This window comes from Mauremys reevesii, linkage group 20 (assembly GCF_016161935.1).
Source record: "Mauremys reevesii isolate NIE-2019 linkage group 20, ASM1616193v1, whole genome shotgun sequence".
NCBI lineage: Eukaryota > Metazoa > Chordata > Testudines > Geoemydidae > Mauremys > Mauremys reevesii.
Window position 1 is genome coordinate 19,883,930 of NC_052642.1, and position 19,132 is coordinate 19,903,061.

Consider the following 19,132-nt stretch of genomic DNA (forward strand, 5'->3'; position numbering starts at 1 on the left):
GGCAAAGGTCAATCAGGATTTAAAAGTGAGATTATATATCATGTTCTTCAGGTCAACAAACTGCCTGAGGTTGACTCCCTTTAAAAAAAAATTAGGAAACCATACACATAAAAACAAACATAAAAGAGCAAATTAATTCCTGGTGTAACTCTAATGCAGCCAGTGGCGATAGCAAAGAGGAACTACGCCCCGATACTTAAGCGGCCAGACCCTTCAATGTAATCAGCTATGGTGATTGTCTCATGAGATCTGTGATATTTAATATTTTTACTCAAGTTACAGCTCATGGAGTCATGTAATTACATAAGAATCTCAATTTTTTCTTTAATTTAAATTTCTAGACCTCATGGTTGCAGAAAAAAATCTTGAAAATATTAATCCTAGAGGCTCAAATCGAGAAGACAAATTTAAAAGAAAAACACTTTTTAAAATCTTATTTTAAATCAATCTATTTTTTAAGGAGGGCTGGTTCATAATTTTTTAACATTTGGAGTTGATAACGACGAACCCTGCATTGTTATGAGATTTAGCTAATGAATGAGTGTAAAGCACTTTAAGATCCTTGGGCAATTGCCAGCACTACACATACACACAGTGTAAGTATTATTTATTGTTTCTTGAAAGCCTTACCAATATGAATAATTGGTCACTGGGTACATTGTACTGACCCAATAGCAGCTTCCCTGTCCAAAATCAGAATTAGCCCTAGTCCCTGTGCAGCCCTACACCAAAAAAAAAAAAAAAAAAAACCATGTGAGGTACCAACTAGCACCCTTCCTAAGAACAGCCATGCTGGGTCAGACCAAAGGTCCATGTAGCCCAGTATCCTGTCTTCCAACAGTGGCCAATGCCAGATACCCAGAGGGAATGAACAGAACAGATAATCATCAAGTGATCCATCTCCCATCACCCCTTCATTGATGGACCTATCCTCCATTAATTTATATAGTTATTTTTTCAACCCATTATAGTCTTGGCCTTCACAACATCCTCTGGCAAGGAGTTCCACAGGTTGACTGTGTTGTGTGAAAAAATACTTCCTTTTGTTTGTTTTAAACCTGCTGCCTATTCATTTCATTTGGTGATGCCCCTAGTTCTTGTGTTACGAGAAGGAGTAAATAACACTTCCTTATTTACTTTCTCCACACCAGTCATGATTTTATAGACTTCCATCATATCCTCCCTTAGTTGTCTCTTTTCCAAGCTGAAAAGTCCCAATCTTATTAGTTGATCCTCATATAGAAGCCAGTCCACACCCCTAATCATTTTTGTTGCCCTTTTCTGAACCTTTTCCAATTCCAGTATATGTTTTATTAAGATGGGGTAACCACATCTGTACGCAGTATTTAAGATATAGGCATACTATAGATTTATATAGAGGCAATATATTTTCAGTCTTATTATCTATCCCTTTCTTAATGATTCCCAACATTGTTTGCTTTTTTGACTACCGCTGCATATTGAGTGGATGTTTTCAGAGAACTGTTCACAATGACTCCAAGATCTCTTTCTCAGTGGTAACAGCTAATTTAGATTGCATCATTTTATATATATAGTTAGGATTATGTTTTCCAATGTGCATTACTTTGCATTTATCAACACTGAATTTCATCTGCTGTTTTATTGGTCAGTCATCCAGTTTTGTGAGATCCTTGTGTAGCTTGTTACAGTCTGCTTGGGACTTAACTATCTTGAGTAGTTTTGTAGCATCTGCAAATTTTTCCACCTCATTGTTTACCCCTTTTTCTAGATCATTTATGAATATGTTGAATAGGACTGGTCCCAGTACAGACCCCTAAGGGACACCACCATTTACAATGTACACGTGATAATTCACAACGCCTTTTTTCTATCTCCTGCAACCTCCTCAGACTATGGCAACACCACTTTGAGAGGCTCCCTGACCTCTAGCAACACCCTCTCCCTCCCAAATATGGATGGCAATATAAGGTGGTTGAGGAAGAAATAATTCCTACTGAAAGGGTGAATGAGACACCAGAACAAGTAAAGTTGATTGCTATTAGCTGTACTGTACATTGGTGGCATGTCAGGGCATCTGGATGAACGCTATGAGCAGAGGTCTACGCTATGGGCTAGATTCACAATGGTACTTATGCATTGGAATACCTACCTCTTAGAAGTCCTGCTGCCTAGTGGAATTCAGTCCTGAGTTAGGCACAGGCTCCCCTTGTATGGAAAGAATTAGGCACTTAAGAAAGTGAGTCCCAGAAGCCAGCAAGCTGAGCAAGGAGCCGCCTACACTAGCCAGAAGTGAAATGCAGAGGAAAGGGGTGGAGCTTAGGCCAAGATCCTCAAAGCTCTGTAGGCACCTACCTCCCATTGGTCTAGGTCTTAGGCACCTTACAGAGGGGCTGAAGGAAGGTGCCTCCTTCTGCCTGGGATTCTCAGCAATGAATCCTCTTATGGAGATAAAAACAATAAGTCCGGTGGCATCTTGTTGTTTTTGTGGATACAGACTAACATGGCTACCCCGATACTTCTGGAGATAGGGACTTAAGCCAGGTCATCCCTTTTTCATTAAAAGCTAATAGCTAGCTGGTTAGGACGCTTGCCTGGGAAGTAGGAAACCCAGACTCAAATCCCCATTCTACCCAAGGTAGAGCAGGAACTTGAACTTGCACGTCCCATATCCTGGAGAGTGCCCTAACTGCCGGACTATTAGGTATTGTGGGATAAGACTCTCTGAATCTCTATGCTTAAAGTTGTTCTACTTTGTATAAAGAATTAAATATCTATTGGGCCAGAAAAAGAGACTGATACTGTAACCCAGTGGCCAACCACCACCAGGGATGTGGAAGACTTGAGTTCAAAGCCATAAGCAGGCAGAGTAGGGATTCAAACCTACATATACCACATCCCAGGTGAGTGCCCTAACTAACAGGCTATTGGGTATTCCCTGAACACCCACACACCAACTGCCTCTTGTGCAGGACCCAACCCTGTAGGTGTGCTCTGAGCATGCCTATGCGTTTGGGACTTGCTGTCAGGATAGGTAGGGGAACAACCAGTTTGAGAATCCCACTTTATAGCCATAAGGTCTTTAGCTTGTGCTAGGCTCTAAGCAGCTAGTTAGTTGTGGAGTGGCATCAGGACTCAGGCAGCTTTATACCTGCTCACCAGTAGAGACTTTGTTATGCAGGTGGTTAGACAGCAGTTGCACTGTGGTTTTAAGAATCTAAGTGGTGCCTAAATATTGGACTTCAATACCTCCATGAATCTGGCCCTATGGGACTGCATAGGTGGCACAAGCCTACAGACAATACCCAATTATCTTAATCTAAAATATTACAAGTTGTTGAGCATGTCATCAACTCCCTGTGAGGTCAGTGGAGATTGACAGCACGCATCAAGCCCCAGGAAGTACTCAGCACCTTGCAGAAATAGGTACAGAACACTTCTGTTATGAGCTGCATGAAACATTGCTAGGGGTTGAGTTAAAACCTCATTGAAATTGGGTAAGAACACACCATTCAATAAATCTGTCAAGCTGAGTTAATCAGCAGCCCCCCACCTGAGACACAAGGCGGTTGGCTAGGACTGGCAGGGCAAGCCTGGAGGGCTTTTCCTGACTATGGGTATAAGGGAGGTAGAACTCAGAAACTGAGCACCAGGGGCCAAGGCAAAATGCAAGGAAGCCCAGCAGTAGCCTCTGAGCAGTGTCCCCCTGAATAAAAAACAAAAAAAAGCATGTTTGAGGCTGTTTGGTAAAGAGACTTAGGGCTGTAAGCTAAGAAACTCCTCTTCATGGTCTTGGTTCCTCCTGCAGAGAAGCAGGAGTTTGTATTCCTTGTAAATGAACAATATGGCATCAAAGAAAATACCAGACTCCATCAATTTCTACTTCCAACTGGCACATGCCCCCTGCTCTGAACTTTGACTAGCCCTGCAGGCTGAAAAGGGGCAATGCACCCCTGCTCTACTGTGTAACACATAGAGAATGAACAACGTGGGCTGTAGTGGAATGCTTAAAAGCTCTCAGACTGACATCATTGATCAACATCTTCATGCCAAAGAGTGGATGAAGGCTGTATACAGACTGAGCACCCTGGCTTTTGTCACACTGAAACTACACTAGGTGAGAGTAGGGTCCACATTTAGGAGAGATTGAATGCAAAGGTCAGTCTTTGAAGAAGACAACAAGGAGTAGCCCCTCAAAGGTCACTTCTGTCTCAGCTACAGAAAATTATTACATGCTCATTATACTTGCAAGAAACCACCTCAATTACATCTTCAGCATTTTATGTCTATGAACCTATGAGACAGAACGTAGAAAAAAAGTGTTCACATTGTCTAGTTCAGGGATTGCCACAGTGCATCACACAGATCACACACAGCCCTCCAACACTCATCATGGGACCTGTTCCCCACATTGTAATTCTGCACAAAATAAATGGCCAGATTTTCTATAATAATAATAAATAATAATAATTATTTTCTCCTCTCCACAGCAGCTATGATACAGTAACAGACAGGCCAGCACCAGCTTCCAATTCACTTTTGCTCTGCTCACCTCCTGCAATGTCTTTGGATAAAGTCATCCTTATTTAAAAAACAAAACCAAAAGGGACACTCCCTATCTAAAGAGGAGGATTCTTCCTCTATGGCATTTTTCTTTTCTACTTCAAGCAAGATGAGGCTGCTATTCTAGCTTCTCTATACCTTTTAATGACATTAGCTTGCCTGATAGGATTCTGAAGATGTGTTTCCATAAGCCGATCTCAACCCCTGTAGGGTATACATGTTTTCTAGCCCATTTTCTTTATAAATCAAGTGTCTCCCCCTTGTCATTGCATGAGGGAAGCACAAACCAGAAATTTCTAATGTGTTTCAGTAGCTTATTCAATAAATTGCATCCCTATCCTCAAGCTGCTAAGGATGTCAGAGCCCAATCGATATTTTTCCTTCTCAGGGAGAGATTTCTCCAACAAGTTCACCAATGTGTGCTCCATCCAGATTTCCTTGCTTGATTCTGACCATGTTCTGCTTTCCACTGTGGATTAGGAAACAAACCTGTTTTACTTCATGGAATATAAAAGTTTTAATTTACAGTGCATGGATTAGCAGTTCCTCATAACAAGCAGGAAAAGGGTCAAAATACAATCTTTGACCATATAGCAAATCATCATTCATCCTTTCCTTCACCAAAATACATGTACCAGGATCTTTTTTAAAATTACAGAAAGCTATACAAAAATGAAAAGTATTCCAAGGTTTCAGGTGTCCCCTACAGTTCCAGGGCTTGTCAGAGGGATTTTTAATAAAACGTTATTGCTTTGTGCAGTGGCAATAATTAAAGTGATTTCAAACTTTACCCTATAGTAACTTTTAAAAAATAAGAAAAAAGTCCTCGTGTAACCTAACCCCATAAAAACAGGATATGTTGAGTTAAAGCTGTTAGAGCTTCTTTAACCAATGCATTACAGCACATATGGTCCTTTATCAGAGGATCTTACATACCATATGTACTGCTGTAGCTAAACAGATAGAGTAAATTAAAGAGGGTAAGTTAAGGACACCATGGCAAACTTAATTCATATTTTCCTTATGCTATGGGCTTATGTTGCAGTGATACTTTCTTGTATAGTCACATTTTCAAGCCTGTTTGCCAGAACTGCAGCACAATTTAATAAATTAAAAAGGCTTAACAAGCAAGAGAGGCGGCTCATTATAACCCTATGTGTTCAGTTAGAAAGATAAAAAATTAAATATAGTATAGCTCCTCAGTAACTATTTTTTAAGCAGACACTTCTGCCATAGCAAGAAACCAGTTGGTTCCTATTGTTTAGGACGTTGTACCTGCAAAATCTGGGATACGGATGTCATATTTCAAGTTTAAAAAAAAGGATGCTTCATTGCTACTAAGGAAGTCAAAGGAAATCTCTGCATAACTATATGTCAGGAGGGACATGGGCTCTGAGTAGGAATTTGTGTCATACCTACAAATATCAGACTCAGTACATGGTACAGACATCATTTGAACAGACACTGCAAGTGCATTAACATTCAAACAATATGATACTGGGTTGCAGGCCCCTTGCAAAGGCAAGGAAGAACACACAATTAGTGAGGAACGGAGTGCTGGTTGCTAAAAAGCACACTCTGAAGATAAGACTGTGAAAGAACAAAAAGCTCTTCCATTTGAATACACTGTAAAACACAACAAAGAGAGAGCCTTAGACATAACTTTAGATAATGTTTTCACCCCTCAGCCATAAAGCCTAGCTACTACTTACACTGATCTCACCCAAGAATATTTTGATTCACTCATCCCTGTTGGAACTAGAAAGGCATTCATTTGGCAGCTACCTCTGCATTTGGTATATACAAAGGGAATAAGAGGAGTGGTGGGCAGCACTGAATTTCACATTGTTAAGGGCAATATGGCTGCAACTTACACAATCTGCAGGCATTAGCGCTCGCTCCTGTTATTACTATTAATAGCTGTAATATAGCCTTAGCTAAGCCTCTTACAATCCAGCGAGTTAACATTGTTCTTTGCAGAGCAGCATAGGGAGTACTCGGTAGCCTCTATAGCTTGTAAGCTTCTTGATGAAGGGATCATGCTTCCTTCTCTGTTTGGAAAGCACAGCAGACATGATGGGCCCTGCCAGAAATACATAATTTTAATATTGATCACAAATTGCAATACAGTGTATATTAGACACGCTGCTTTTTATGCAAGACAGTGTTTTCCTGCAGTCTCATTCAAATTAGTATCCTGCAGGCTTTTGAGACCTTACTTCCTAATGTTAGTCTAGAGTCCTAAAAATATTACACAACTCACGTGTAAGAATTAATTTCCACAAACTGCATCAAGTCTTCCCCTTTGGAATATAGCACCAGGGAAGCCTCCTTGTTCTAAGGCTTTGCATGCCGCCCTGTTCCAAGATTGTCACTGTCTTGTAACTGAGCGGTGCTGTATTGACACTAATAGAAATACACGTGAGAGGAGCTAAGCAGCTGCATCTCCCATTAAAGGGAGCTGGAGATGTAGGTGCTCAGTACCACTCTGGGAAGCCAACAGGAGTTTTGCTGTTGATTTCTATCGGAGTAGAATGGAGACTCCTGGGTTTCATGTAAGCTCTTTGGGACAGGGGCTGTCTTTTTGTTCTGTGGCAGTACAGCACCTAGCAGACTAGAATACAATAATGAAAAATGTCTCAACCAATTAGCAAAGAGGGTGGGCAGAAGAGAGCACAGCTGGACACTACCTACAAATGAAAGCCACAAGAACCATGAGCTCAGAGGTAGGAATGTTACACTATCATTTTTGGAGTTGACTACCTGCAATAGGGTTTTATACAAAGTACATTATTTAACTGAGAATCAAATATAAGCTCAGCTCCTATAACAGAGAGGAAGACATGGTCCCTTCCTTCTGGCACTTACTATCTAAACGATTTCACCTTAAAGATACATTATACGATTATCGTAAGAGGAGGAAGCCGTCTGTTTTGTGAAAACTTGTCCACCAGCTTTTTTTCGCCGTCTATAAAAAGACAGCTGCTAGTGACATTCACTCGGTCCTGACCTCAGGCAGTGCGGTCTGGTCATATTATGAACTGGTACATAAAGGTGGCAGCCAAATGCATGTGATTTATGCATTCATCTCAATCTCTAACCAATCAATCTGCATATATTTTTAAAATGACCGTTTTGATTTTTAGTCCAGCCCCAAAGTGCTCTTGAAGAAAGGGGGCATCCACACACAATAGCTTTCTTCTCTAAGCAACTTAAACATCAGCAGGGAAACATTACACCCCTTCCTAATGCCCTACACCAAGCCTAAACACAGACTGATGACAAATATTAGAAAGTAGACAAACATCTGGAAGAGGAGCATCTTTCCACAGTTACCCTTGATTCAAGAATGTAGACACCTTATTTACCCCATAAATGCTTCTCAGAAACCATCAGCATTTAAAAAACATTCTAACATTAAATCAGACAGCTCTGAGGAGGCGGTGGCCTGTTGGCGGATTGTGGGATGTAACCATCTGGAGAGGAGAAATGGATAGACTACTGTTTCTTTGCCAAGCAGATAGCAGCAATGCAGGGCAACTTCCCTATGACAAGCAGGCTGTACCTTGATGGCAAGAACATAAACATTCATTTGGATTTTTTTTTTTTTTTTTGGTAAATGGGACATTTTAATGCAAAAGCAATCACTGTGTATGGTACAGTTAAATACAGAGTAGGTAATGATCCTGCATGAGGCAGAACATAGGTAAATGATATAAGCCTTTCTAATTTGGATTCTTATTATCCCATTGTTAAAAGAGCACATGAAGTACTATACAATTTAAAAATGGTAATTATACATAATTTAGTAAAACGATCACACCACACAGGTCCTATAAGCCAACAATTTATGGAAGGAAATAAAACAAATACATATATTTTTAAAAATGTAACACTGGACAGTTATACTCTATTTCAAAAGGTTTTCAAGAAAATGTGATTAAAAATTGCATTGACACAATGCCCATTTTTACAGGCCAACTCCAATTCCAACTGAGTGACATAGAACAGGCTGTAAATACTGCTTCTTCAGCCACATTTGCAGTGAATAAGTTACTGCCTAAGACACATGGCAATGAAAGTTCAGCTCATTAACCTTTCCTCACTGTCTGTCACAAAAACAGCAAGGAGTATCAGGTTTGTGTCCCCAAGCAGACAGACTCCACATGAACTGGCAGCTTCCTTCAGTTCTCACTTTTTTTTTTTTTGGTGTGGTTATGCTGCAAGCTTATCAACAAGCAATTGCACGGAGTGCCTTTGCTAGAGTACTCATCACTGTACTAGCACATCTCCTTCAGCGTGGCATTTATACACTGTGCCCTTTGCTGTTTTCTCTGGAGGTAACGCACTCGGGCATCCTGTATTGATTTATCATCATTCCTTTTCTCCATCTTCTTTGCAGAGTCATCTTTTATTTTTTCTACAGAAAAACAAAACATTACAATTCTGTGTCATAAATGCCACTTCCACCCCCTGACTTCACACTCATAGGGTCAGCTGATCAACTAAAACCAACAGAAACTCAAATTTTTCAAGTGCTGCTCTCAGCCATGCCAATGGATGGTCCAATGATCTCCAGAAGAAACAAACAGCAAAGTAACTAGGACGTCCTTTCTATGGAAAAACTAAAGTCTCAAAGACAAATATAGTGTATATCCAGCTATACTTAAGTTATAGAAAAACCATACCCTCAACTCTCTTGTCAATATTTGCATGTGCATCACCCCGAGTAGATATCTGGACCATGTTGGTTTTACTGAGCCTTTGGGCCTCAAGTTCTATGCATTTGTTACTTTTCTATGCTACCTCTTCCATTCTGAAAAAAATACAAAAGGCTTGGGGAAAATGCCTTCCTGGATTTTCTTGAAAGGAGAAGAAAAAAAAAAATGGAGGTAGATCCCTCTTCCAGGACTTCTCTATTAGAAATGCAAACTCTCTCCTGCTCCCACTGAGCTGTCTCAGATCATGGCAGTGGATGAATTCACCTGCCTGATTGTATTGGAGAAACATGAATTATTTGTCATAACATTAAATGAATAAATACATTTATAAAATAAATATATTTTTTAACAAGTATCAGAGGGGTAGCTGTGTTAGTCTGGATCTGTAAAAAGCAATAGAGTCCTGTGGCACCTTATAGACTAACAGACGTATTGGAGCATAAGCTTTCATGGGTGAATACCCACTTCGTCAGACGAAGTGGGTATTCACACACAAAAGCTTATGCTCCAATATGTCTGTTAGTCTATAAGATGCCACAAGACTTTTTTTTTTTTTTTTTTACAATTACTCTTTTAATTAAGGGAAGTACTGATGGTAAAACAAGCTATCTTGAAGGCTGAAGTTCCCTATTTATCCACAGGTCAGGTACAGCACAGGCAGAGACAGTTCATGATTCCCTCGCAATGCCCTGCCAGTCTCTCTCAAATCTGTGTTTGGAAAGAGCAGCTCAGGGGCTTCTCTACTGGAACCACTGACAAAAGAATTCAGAGAATGTCAAGCTGCTGAATCAGTTAATATGCACTAGTTTAATTAAAACAGACCATTATTTTTAAATCAGGTGTTAAACTTTGCTGGATATTATTTTGCTAACAATGAATTTATGATGATCTCCTCCCTTAGCCAGGTTAACAAGCAGTATCTAGGCTAGTGACTTCACGCAATACTCAGCATGCAGTATGCCACCTCTCTCATTCACAGCCCCCTAACATGGCTAAAAGAGGCAGTAGTCAATTTCTGATTCAGGTTTATGGAAAGCTAAGACCAGTTTGCTCACCATACTGTCGTTTGAGGTCTTCCTTGTTTTTCCACTTGGTTATTTCCTCCTCGGTCACCTCTTCCCGTGCCACACTGCTCAGTTCATACACATCAATTTCATGTAACTTAGGCAACAAGTCCTTGACCCACTCATAGCGAATAGGACACACTATCCTCACATACATTTTAGATGTGACCAGGACATCGTGGAAGATGATCCATTCAGGTTGAGGCTCCTGGTCATGGAGCTAAAGGTAAAGTTATTCACATTTTTTCAGATTACTATCTTGGTTTTCTTTCAATAAGTGTGCTCTGCAGAGTGACAGCAGAAAAAACATGGGTCCTAATTCAGATTCTTGCCACAAACTGGTTAACAGCTAAACCCTTTTGTCTTGCTCTCCTCCCCATTCCCTTTTGAGAAAGTATATTTAATCCTTCATGCCTTCCTATGGCTTTTACTTTGGAATGCTTAAACATCCCATATTTAACCAGACTAATTCAGAACCTAGAGTTGTCTTCAGTAACATTAATCAGTAATGGTTTTCATTTCTAGAGCATCTTCCAGGAGAGGATCTCCAAGTACTTCAGACACATGAATGGATTAATCCTCTTAAAAAGCCTGTGAGGTAGGTTAATATTATCTCCTTGTTGCAGATGGGAAAACTGAGGTATAGAAGTTAGTGACTTGCCCAAAGTTGCACAGAAAGTCAGTGAGAGCCAGAATTCAGATCTACTAACTTTTCCAGTTCTGGGTTATAGCCACTAGATCACATTGCCTTCACAAACCAAACATTTGTATGGATTCTGTGCGATTACCTAAGGAAAGATGTGGTATAGTCTAGACACTATAGGCAGTGTCTTACAGTATGGAGGCTAGTATCAGAGGGGTAGCCGTGTTAGTCTGGTTCTGTAAAAGCAGCAAAGAATCCTGTGGCACCTTATAGACTAACAGACATTTTGCAGCATGAGCTTTCGTCGGATGCTGTGTATGGAGGCTGTGTGCAATATTTCACATGGCCAGAAGCTAGCTTTAATCTTACACCAGGAACAAACAAGCCAAAGAGCAGGGAAACAATTTGCATAGCCTGCTTTGTTTTTCCATTTACCTGAAAAAAAAAAACACTCACAAAACTATTAGCAGAAGTAAGTAACTTACTGCTGATGAAGGATGAAGATGGACTATGCTACCATGTCCGTCCATTGTGCAGAACGTCCTGCCTGCGGACCTAAAAGCATGGGGAATATTTTTATATCCAGTGACACGTTTGTGTTGCCGTCTAAGCACAGCTAATCTAAAAAGAGCAGCAGCAAGATAGGATTAAATGCTTTAGGATAGAAAAAATAAACTTTCCAGAAATAAGTGTAAATACTAGACGAGGATTAAAATGTCTCTTTATACACCATATTAACTCTTTTGTCACAGCATCAAGTGTGGACTGAAATGTGGTTTTAGGATTTCCATCTTGTTGACAGATGATGATTCTGACATCCGCAAAGCCCTTTACAAATATTAGCTAGGCCTCCCACCACCCCTGCAAGGTGGGTAATTAAATATTATCCCCCCATATTTCACAGATATGGAGATTGAGATACCAAGAAGTTAAATAATTTGTCCAAAATCACAATGAGAGTCAGTGGCAGAGCTGCCCCTGGAAATTAAGACTCCTGGCTCCCAGGCCTGCACTCAGCTCCTCTCCTGCTGTAACAAGTGAAGTTGACCCTTTTAATAAACTGTGGTACAGTCTTGCGACTATTTGTTTAGATTTATAAGCACTTTCTAACAAATGCGGCAAATCTTTTCCATGCAATTCCCCAAACTCCACTCCTTACCTTCTGGCTACATTGGTGAAGTACCCCGTGCACAGACATCTTCTGAGTATCTCATTTCTGGAGCCATCAAAATGCTCTCTTGGGAAGTCTGACAGCTGCATAAAGAGCAGCACAAAATGGATTAGTGTCTTTGTTAAAGGAAAATTGGTCACACTTTTCCCCTTCAGGAGCTTAAACCTTGTGTTTCACACTTCATAGTCAGCTATTTTATATGACCTTCCTTTTGTCCGTTGCTACCATTACACCACATATTTAGCGATGTGTACTAATAAAAAACTACCTAATTGTAGCCTAAAAAGTTTAGTTTAAATTAGGACAAAGATGGCAGCCATCTAGTGAAGACTCCATACTGCAGTACACATCAAACATAGGCACTTGTGCAAAGACAAATGCCATTAATTTACATTAGAAGGAAGTTTGTTCACCTGTTTAAGCTTACTGGTTATTTCCTGAAGTTGTGCTTCCACGCTAAAAGCAGATTTTAAAGCTCTGAAATGGACCCAGTGTTTCTGGCACCAAGCTGCAGGAGACTTGCTAGGAATAGAGATACTGGTGTTATAACGAGGCCTTTCATAAGTGGAAGGCAACAAGTTGCTGCTATTTTTTATTATGGTCATACAAAGAGGACAACAAACATTCATATAAATTCAGACAGCAGATTCCTTGTACTGTACATATATTACAGTGTGCAAAAAGCCACATCTGGGTATGAGCACACGTACATATAGACAGGCTTTAGAGAAGAAATGTGCAATAGAGCTCCCAGTTGATATCTTCTGTGCATTGAACACACACCTATGTACCTTGATTTGCACTGTTCAAAGATGTTTAAAAGGGTTGCAAAATCATTGCATCCTCCTGCCTCTAATGACAGTTCCTGGTGGCAGAGTTCTGCTTCCTTTTGTTTCTGAAGGTCACCTGAGGAAATACTAAATTATATTTCACTTTAACACAATCAGTTTTCATTTGTCACTCCTACCTTAGTTTTCTATAATCTCTCTAAAGTGCAGCTGAAAGTCTTGGCTCTTTATTTAGATTATTTTAAGACTCATTTCTTTCCCACTCACCCCCGGCCTCAGTTTTGTCTCGCCCACTTCTGAGAACACGAAGCTGCTATTAAAGCTGTGATTAAAGCTGTCAGCCAGCACTAGAGATGTAGCTTTGATGCAAGTGCTAAACTCTTTCCTTGGGAAAGGTTAGTGGGTATTGTGTTCTCTCATGATCAATTCTGAGCGGTCATGTAGAATGAAGACATGAAAATATACAGAAGCGACAGAGTTTAAAGAGTTTCTAGAAATCGAGCGGAAGATTTGATCATCTGAGCAGCAGGACCTCACATGTCAGATGAGACAGAAAAAACAGGGCCCACTGCTGCTATTTGTGGGCAGTTTCATTTATCCTATTGAACCTAACTTATGTCATGAAGTCCAGATAACATGGCAATGGATAGATAGAAGAAATCAATAGTTTGGCATAAAACTCAACCCATGAGTCTACAGAAACCTTCATGACAGGTTTCAGAGTAGCAGCCATGTTAGTCTGTATCCGCAAAAAGAACAGGAGTACTTGTGGCACCTTAGAGACTAACAAATTAAGCTTTCGTGGGCTCAAATAAATTTGTTAGTTTTTAAGGTGCCACAAGTACTCCTGTTCTTTTTGCAGAAACCTTCATGTAACTGCAAAGAATGTGCCATGCCAAAGAAATAACATCTCAGAATTTTGAGCTCAAAAGGATTCCCTCCGCCCCAAGTAAAGACAGATATGGGCTGCTTTAGGCCAACGCAGTATGCTGCTGCACTTCCCCAGGCCACGACCACACACACGTTCAGGTATTTAATTTCAAACACACGTGGCACCACTGAAGTCAACAAGGGTACTCATACACTTAGCTCTAAGCACATGAGTAAGTGTTTGCAGGATATTAGCCTATGCCATGATCTCTTGTTTCCTGATTGACAGGTACACTGTTTAACAGGGACTGGAGTCCCTGCACTAGTTTGTTAGCTGGCTGAAAAGGAAATGTGAACAAGCTGCAAAAGGAGCCAGAGGAAGAATGGGAAAGCAAAATCAAGTCTATGGGAGTGCGAGGAACTGCAGAGTACCATCCAACAGCAAAAATCGTCTGATAGCTCACTTACAACTGAACTGCCTTTTGCCGCTGTATCAGCAAAAACGAGTTAATACATTACAGAGATAACCAGACACTGACAATGAACATGAGCAGAAAGGACAAAGTTCTCCCCAAGACTTTGCTACACATACTGTTTTAAATAGCAAGTGAGCTCAGTGCTAGTGAAAGGTGCTGACTTGAAAGCCCAGCAGAATTAAATCTGTTTAGTCGCCGAATTGGCATAGGACCAGCAGCAGCAGTTCATGCCCCCCTGACACTGACTAATAATCCTGCCCCAGAGGAATCATTTCTAGGGCGAGTTCACTCTTCTAATCTAGCTCTTGGTCTCTCACTGCAGACTGGCCAAAAGTGGATCCAGGTAGCCTCTGATGAGGTGTTATTTTTTGTTATGATACTAGATCTGAGCTGCCAATTGCAATGGCATCTTTCAACAGTGACACTCCCCATGCTGCTACAGACAGTGTTTATGAAATACACCAGTTTAGGGTGTGTAGCCATGTCTCCCTCTAGTGACTGGGCTAGTTGAGAATACAAGCTTGCTCCTTACTGATAGCTCATGGAGTCATTCTTTTAACTCAAATGACAGGAGCTTGTGGGTTTTTTTGCCAGAGATTCCCAGAGGATTCCCACGGATGACTGAAGTGCGTGCATGTAATGAGCTGTGGCTTCACATAACTAATGACGTTAGGAATGAGAAACTAGTGAAGAAGTGAAAGACAACATGCATAAGGACATTAAGGACAAGTTCTCCAGACTGAGCAGTGTGTGTTGACCAACCACCTCCCGGCAGACATTCTGCTCAAGGTACAATGCGTAACCTAAGACGGCCTGCTTCTGGAGAACGGGGCTTCTTACCAGGTCGTATGAAGACATTTTCCACAGACAACATCGCAGCTATGGGAAGCAATAGCTCTTCGCAGTCGAGAGAAGCTGCCTTTATGACAGCACAGGTCAGGTTTGGAGGGAGAGGATATTGCACCAAAAACTCTCCCAGTCTTGTCACGTGGCCTCTCCTTATTGGGAGGAAAAGATTCAAACATCAGATTGAACCGACTCAATCTGTAAGGCCAGAACGTAGGTACAAGATCCAAGTAGCCAGGACATCTCCAACAGGGCCTTCATTGGCTCTTATATAAACACACACTCTCCAGAGGCCCAGGAGAGAGAGAGGCCGTGCAAATCCAGACAGCAGATGACCCTCTAGCCAAAACTCTCCCTCAGATTGCTCACATCCTGTCCCATCTGCACTGTCAATGGGGGTTTTGAGTGCATCAGGAGTGCTGGATTAGTGTGAAGAATACTTAGAAGATTAGGATAAGATGTGTGTGCTTCTCTCTTAAGTATTATATAGGCCCCATTACTGTCATGTCTGAGTATCTCACACACTTTAGCATATTTAGCCTCACAACAGCCCTGTGAGGTGCTATTTCCCCCATTTTACAGATGGGGAAATGAAGCATAGAAAGACTAAGTGACTTGCCCAAAGTCACACAGGGAAATCTGGGGCAGAGCAAGGCACTGAATCCAGGTCTCCTGAGTCCCAGGTTAGTGCCCCAACCAGTGGCCCATCCTTCCTCTTGGATCAGAACATTCTTTGCACGCTTAAAAATATTTAAGTTCATGGGCAAACTAATATATGGGCTCTACTGCTGAGGAAAGAAATCTACCTTATAGTCCAACTCATTAACAACAGTACAAAATTAAGTCACAAATTTTTTTTTTGCAACTGCTGAGATTAAAAAGGAAAAAAGTTGGTTTCTGTCCTTTTTACCTGTCAATAGCGTCACACTGGTAAAGTTGCTTAAGAGCCTCTAAAATATGCCTCTCTTCGGGGCGGTCCAAATAGGGGAACCTACAAACAGAAAGGCAGAATAAATTCCACTGCTTGGGCTCAAGGTAGTTTGCTAAAGCTGTAAGTGTTTTATATTACAGTACTCCTGGAATCCTTCAATACAGGTCAACACCCAAGGGAAAATGTGTTTGCACGTGTATGTATAATAGTTACACATTTCTATTTAATGAAGGAAATAGCTTCCATATCCCAAAGAGCTCTGTCTGCACACACAAATATATCTATTGTGACAAAGTTCCTCCTCTACCTTGGTGGGTCCTGCACTTATTGGCTGATTTGCTCACCTCACAGATTCACCCTGTGTGTCGGGAAACAGCCCAGAGACCTTCCCCTCTGGTAGAAGCCACAGTCCAGGTCAATTCCTCCTGTGTTTGATCAGGAGTTGGGAGGTTTGGGGGGAATTCGGGCCCACCCTCTACTCCAGGTCCCAGCCCAGGGCCCTGTGGACTGCAGCTGTCTAGAGTGCCTCCTGGTACAGTTGCACGACAGCTACAACTCCCTGGGCTACTTCCCCATGGCCTCCTCCCAACACCTTCTTTGTCCTCACCACCGGACCTTCCTCCTGATGTCTGATAACGCTTGTACTTCTCAGTCCTCCAGCAGTATGCCTACTCACTCTCAGCTTCTTGCACGCCTCTTGCTCCCAGTTCCTCGCACACACTTCCTCTCCTCTGGCTCCCTCTGGCCTGACTGGAGTGAGCCCTTTTATAGCATCAGAGGGGCCTTAATTAGAGTCAGGTGCTTAACAGCCTCACCTGACTCTTAGCAGGTTAATTGGAGTCAGGTGTTCTCATTAACCTGGAGCAGCCCCTGCCCTGGTCACTCAGGGAACATAAAACTGCTTATCCAGTGGCCAGTATATCTCCCTTCGACTACTCTGCTGTTCCCAACTGACCTGGGTCTATCACACTATATTTACACACATACCCTGCACATGGGATCCTCAAGTTAATTATTCCGCAAGGGTCAAGTTTTAGGCATACAAACCTCAACAATGTTCCTTTAAGACACTAACAAAGATTACTGTTATTTCAGGAGCTAGTTTTGACAGATCCCCAAAGAGATGTGAAGCCTAAAACACAGCCAAACGCTGGAGATTTTTAGGAGAATGACAGAAGAGTTGATGTTGTGGAATCGTCCCATTTGCCCTCATACCTAATTCTGTTCTTGGTACCAACAGGACATAGTGTGTTCTCTTTCTGGTGCCAACACTCTCTAACATGCATTGCCAAGACTCAGGAGGGAGGTTACAATTCCTTCCCCCAAGGGTTACCTTATGACATCATGTACAGCAAGGCACTTCAAGGTCAAGATCACAGATGTAAGACTAGTTCTCTTAATCTCTGGGATCATGTGATCAGGCATACACTGATCCCAGAATTCCTTGCTGTACACTCTGTAGCATTTTCCAGATGATGTCCTGCCAGCTCGGCCTGCTCGTTGCATTGCTTCACTCCTCCAAAAATAAGCAAAGAAAAATAATATTGTGCTTGTCATCAAAGTAGCAAAGCACCCTATAATTATGATCAGTGATAGCAATTTGTCTTTCTCTAGATGAAGAAATTAATATATTGTACAGGAACCCTGCTATGCAAAATATAACAGCATAAAGAAATAATATTGGGCAAAACATCCTGAACTTCTTTGAATTAGTTGTGCTCAATGTTGGAAAGATGGTGTAAATAATTTTCAGATTACAGATAATACATGGTGCATTCTTCCTCACTGCTCGTGATTAAAATTAAAGTACCATGCTCTACTAAAATGTTTTATTTACTATTCCTGATGTTTTCTAAATATTGACCTAATAGAGCTGCAAATGAAAGCTAAATGTGCTGCAAGATCTCTCTGCTCTTCTTTATATTGGGAATATTGCAGTCACACAATACATTCAAAGCAACTTTCAAAGGCAATCTGAGGACACTTCTCAAACCAGAAAGTAAATTACCTTTCTTCTAACTTACTTTGAAATGGGAACCACCTCCAGTATGTCCAAGCCAACCCTGGGGTTATGATTTAACTGCTTCACGAATCCACTATCAACTACATACCTGGAAAAAAAAATTAAAAATACCGTAAGATACAGGAAGAGGGACCTAGATCAGGCAGTGGATTAGGTCCCTTATCCTCAGTCACAGTAACATGTCAGATGGGACCCCATTGGTCTGTAAATGTGGAAAAAGATAGTTGCACTCTGCTGGCTAATTACTGAACTACAATGGGATGGACCTTGAGGGAATTCCTCATGCAGGGCTTGACTACACAGAAATTACACTGATTTAGTGGAATCAAAGTACTGGTTTGGTTTCAAAATCAGAAACTGATATTAAGAATTCTTTAAGCCTACTTAAGAGTGCCAGAGCAAAGGGGATGCGTCATTTATTAAACTGACTAAAACATATTTCTGGTCTACATAAAGAGAAGAGTCACTTACTGCAAAAGGGCATGCAATTACTCAGCAGGATCAGAACAACAGAAACAGAAGGGGAATTGGATTCTAATGCAGCACTGAGTCATTCCTCGGTTACAGCTTTTACCAAGGATAGGAAATAGTTACCTGATTCCATCAATGGTCAGAGATGTTGCAGCAACGTTTGTGGATACGACACATTTTCTAATGCCTGGAGGAGGTGGCAAAAATATTCTTCTCTGCTGATCTAAAGAGAAATAGTCCATCAAGTAATCCTTTATGTCAGGATGCACAAAAGTCAAATTCCATCTCTAGAAAAGGACAAGATTACCCACTAAAGACAGAAAATTAATGGAGGTCTTTGGGTTGAAACTAAAAGATGAGCCCATCTTTTTGTTGTGTGTTATATACTGCCAAGTACAATGGGGCTCCCAAGCACTATCCTGGTACCTTTGGTGTTGTAAAAATTAATAACTCCTCTCTCATTCAACCCTCAGTCCATCCTTTTGGGAGGGAACAAGGTCTCCACCCTCCCTACATGTCATCAGCCAATATACTCCCTACAAAGGATTCCAGGCTCTAAGATTGCTGACCTACTCTTCTCATGTAC

General features: G+C 41.2%; 1 protein-coding gene across 11 annotated transcripts in view; it reads right to left on the reverse strand.

Moving 5' to 3' along the window:
- Positions 1 to 5,034: 5,034 nt before the first annotated feature.
- DHX40 (DEAH-box helicase 40) overlaps positions 5,035 to 19,132 on the reverse strand; it is an 87,156-nt gene continuing 73,058 nt past the window's right edge. For 8 of the 11 annotated variants that reach the window (XM_039507972.1, XM_039507976.1, XM_039507975.1 and 5 more), the window contains 11 exons: positions 18,670 to 18,769; positions 18,077 to 18,163; positions 17,386 to 17,568; positions 16,032 to 16,112; positions 15,116 to 15,273; positions 12,933 to 13,047; positions 12,555 to 12,663; positions 12,130 to 12,224; positions 11,456 to 11,525; positions 10,319 to 10,547; positions 8,377 to 8,962 (listed from right to left, as the gene is read on the reverse strand). In XM_039507972.1, the coding sequence (XP_039363906.1) occupies positions 8,823 to 8,962; positions 10,319 to 10,547; positions 11,456 to 11,525; positions 12,130 to 12,224; positions 12,555 to 12,663; positions 12,933 to 13,047; positions 15,116 to 15,273; positions 16,032 to 16,112; positions 17,386 to 17,568; positions 18,077 to 18,163; positions 18,670 to 18,769 (1,367 nt within the window). In that variant the 3' untranslated portion in view covers positions 8,377 to 8,822. Of the gene's footprint in view, positions 6,626 to 8,376; positions 8,963 to 10,318; positions 10,612 to 11,455; positions 11,526 to 12,129; positions 12,225 to 12,554; positions 12,664 to 12,932; positions 13,048 to 15,115; positions 15,274 to 16,031; positions 16,113 to 17,385; positions 17,569 to 18,076; positions 18,164 to 18,669; positions 18,770 to 19,132 lie in introns of those variants that run through there. The other 3 variants (XM_039507978.1, XM_039507980.1, XM_039507979.1) reach the window with 3 other exon arrangements.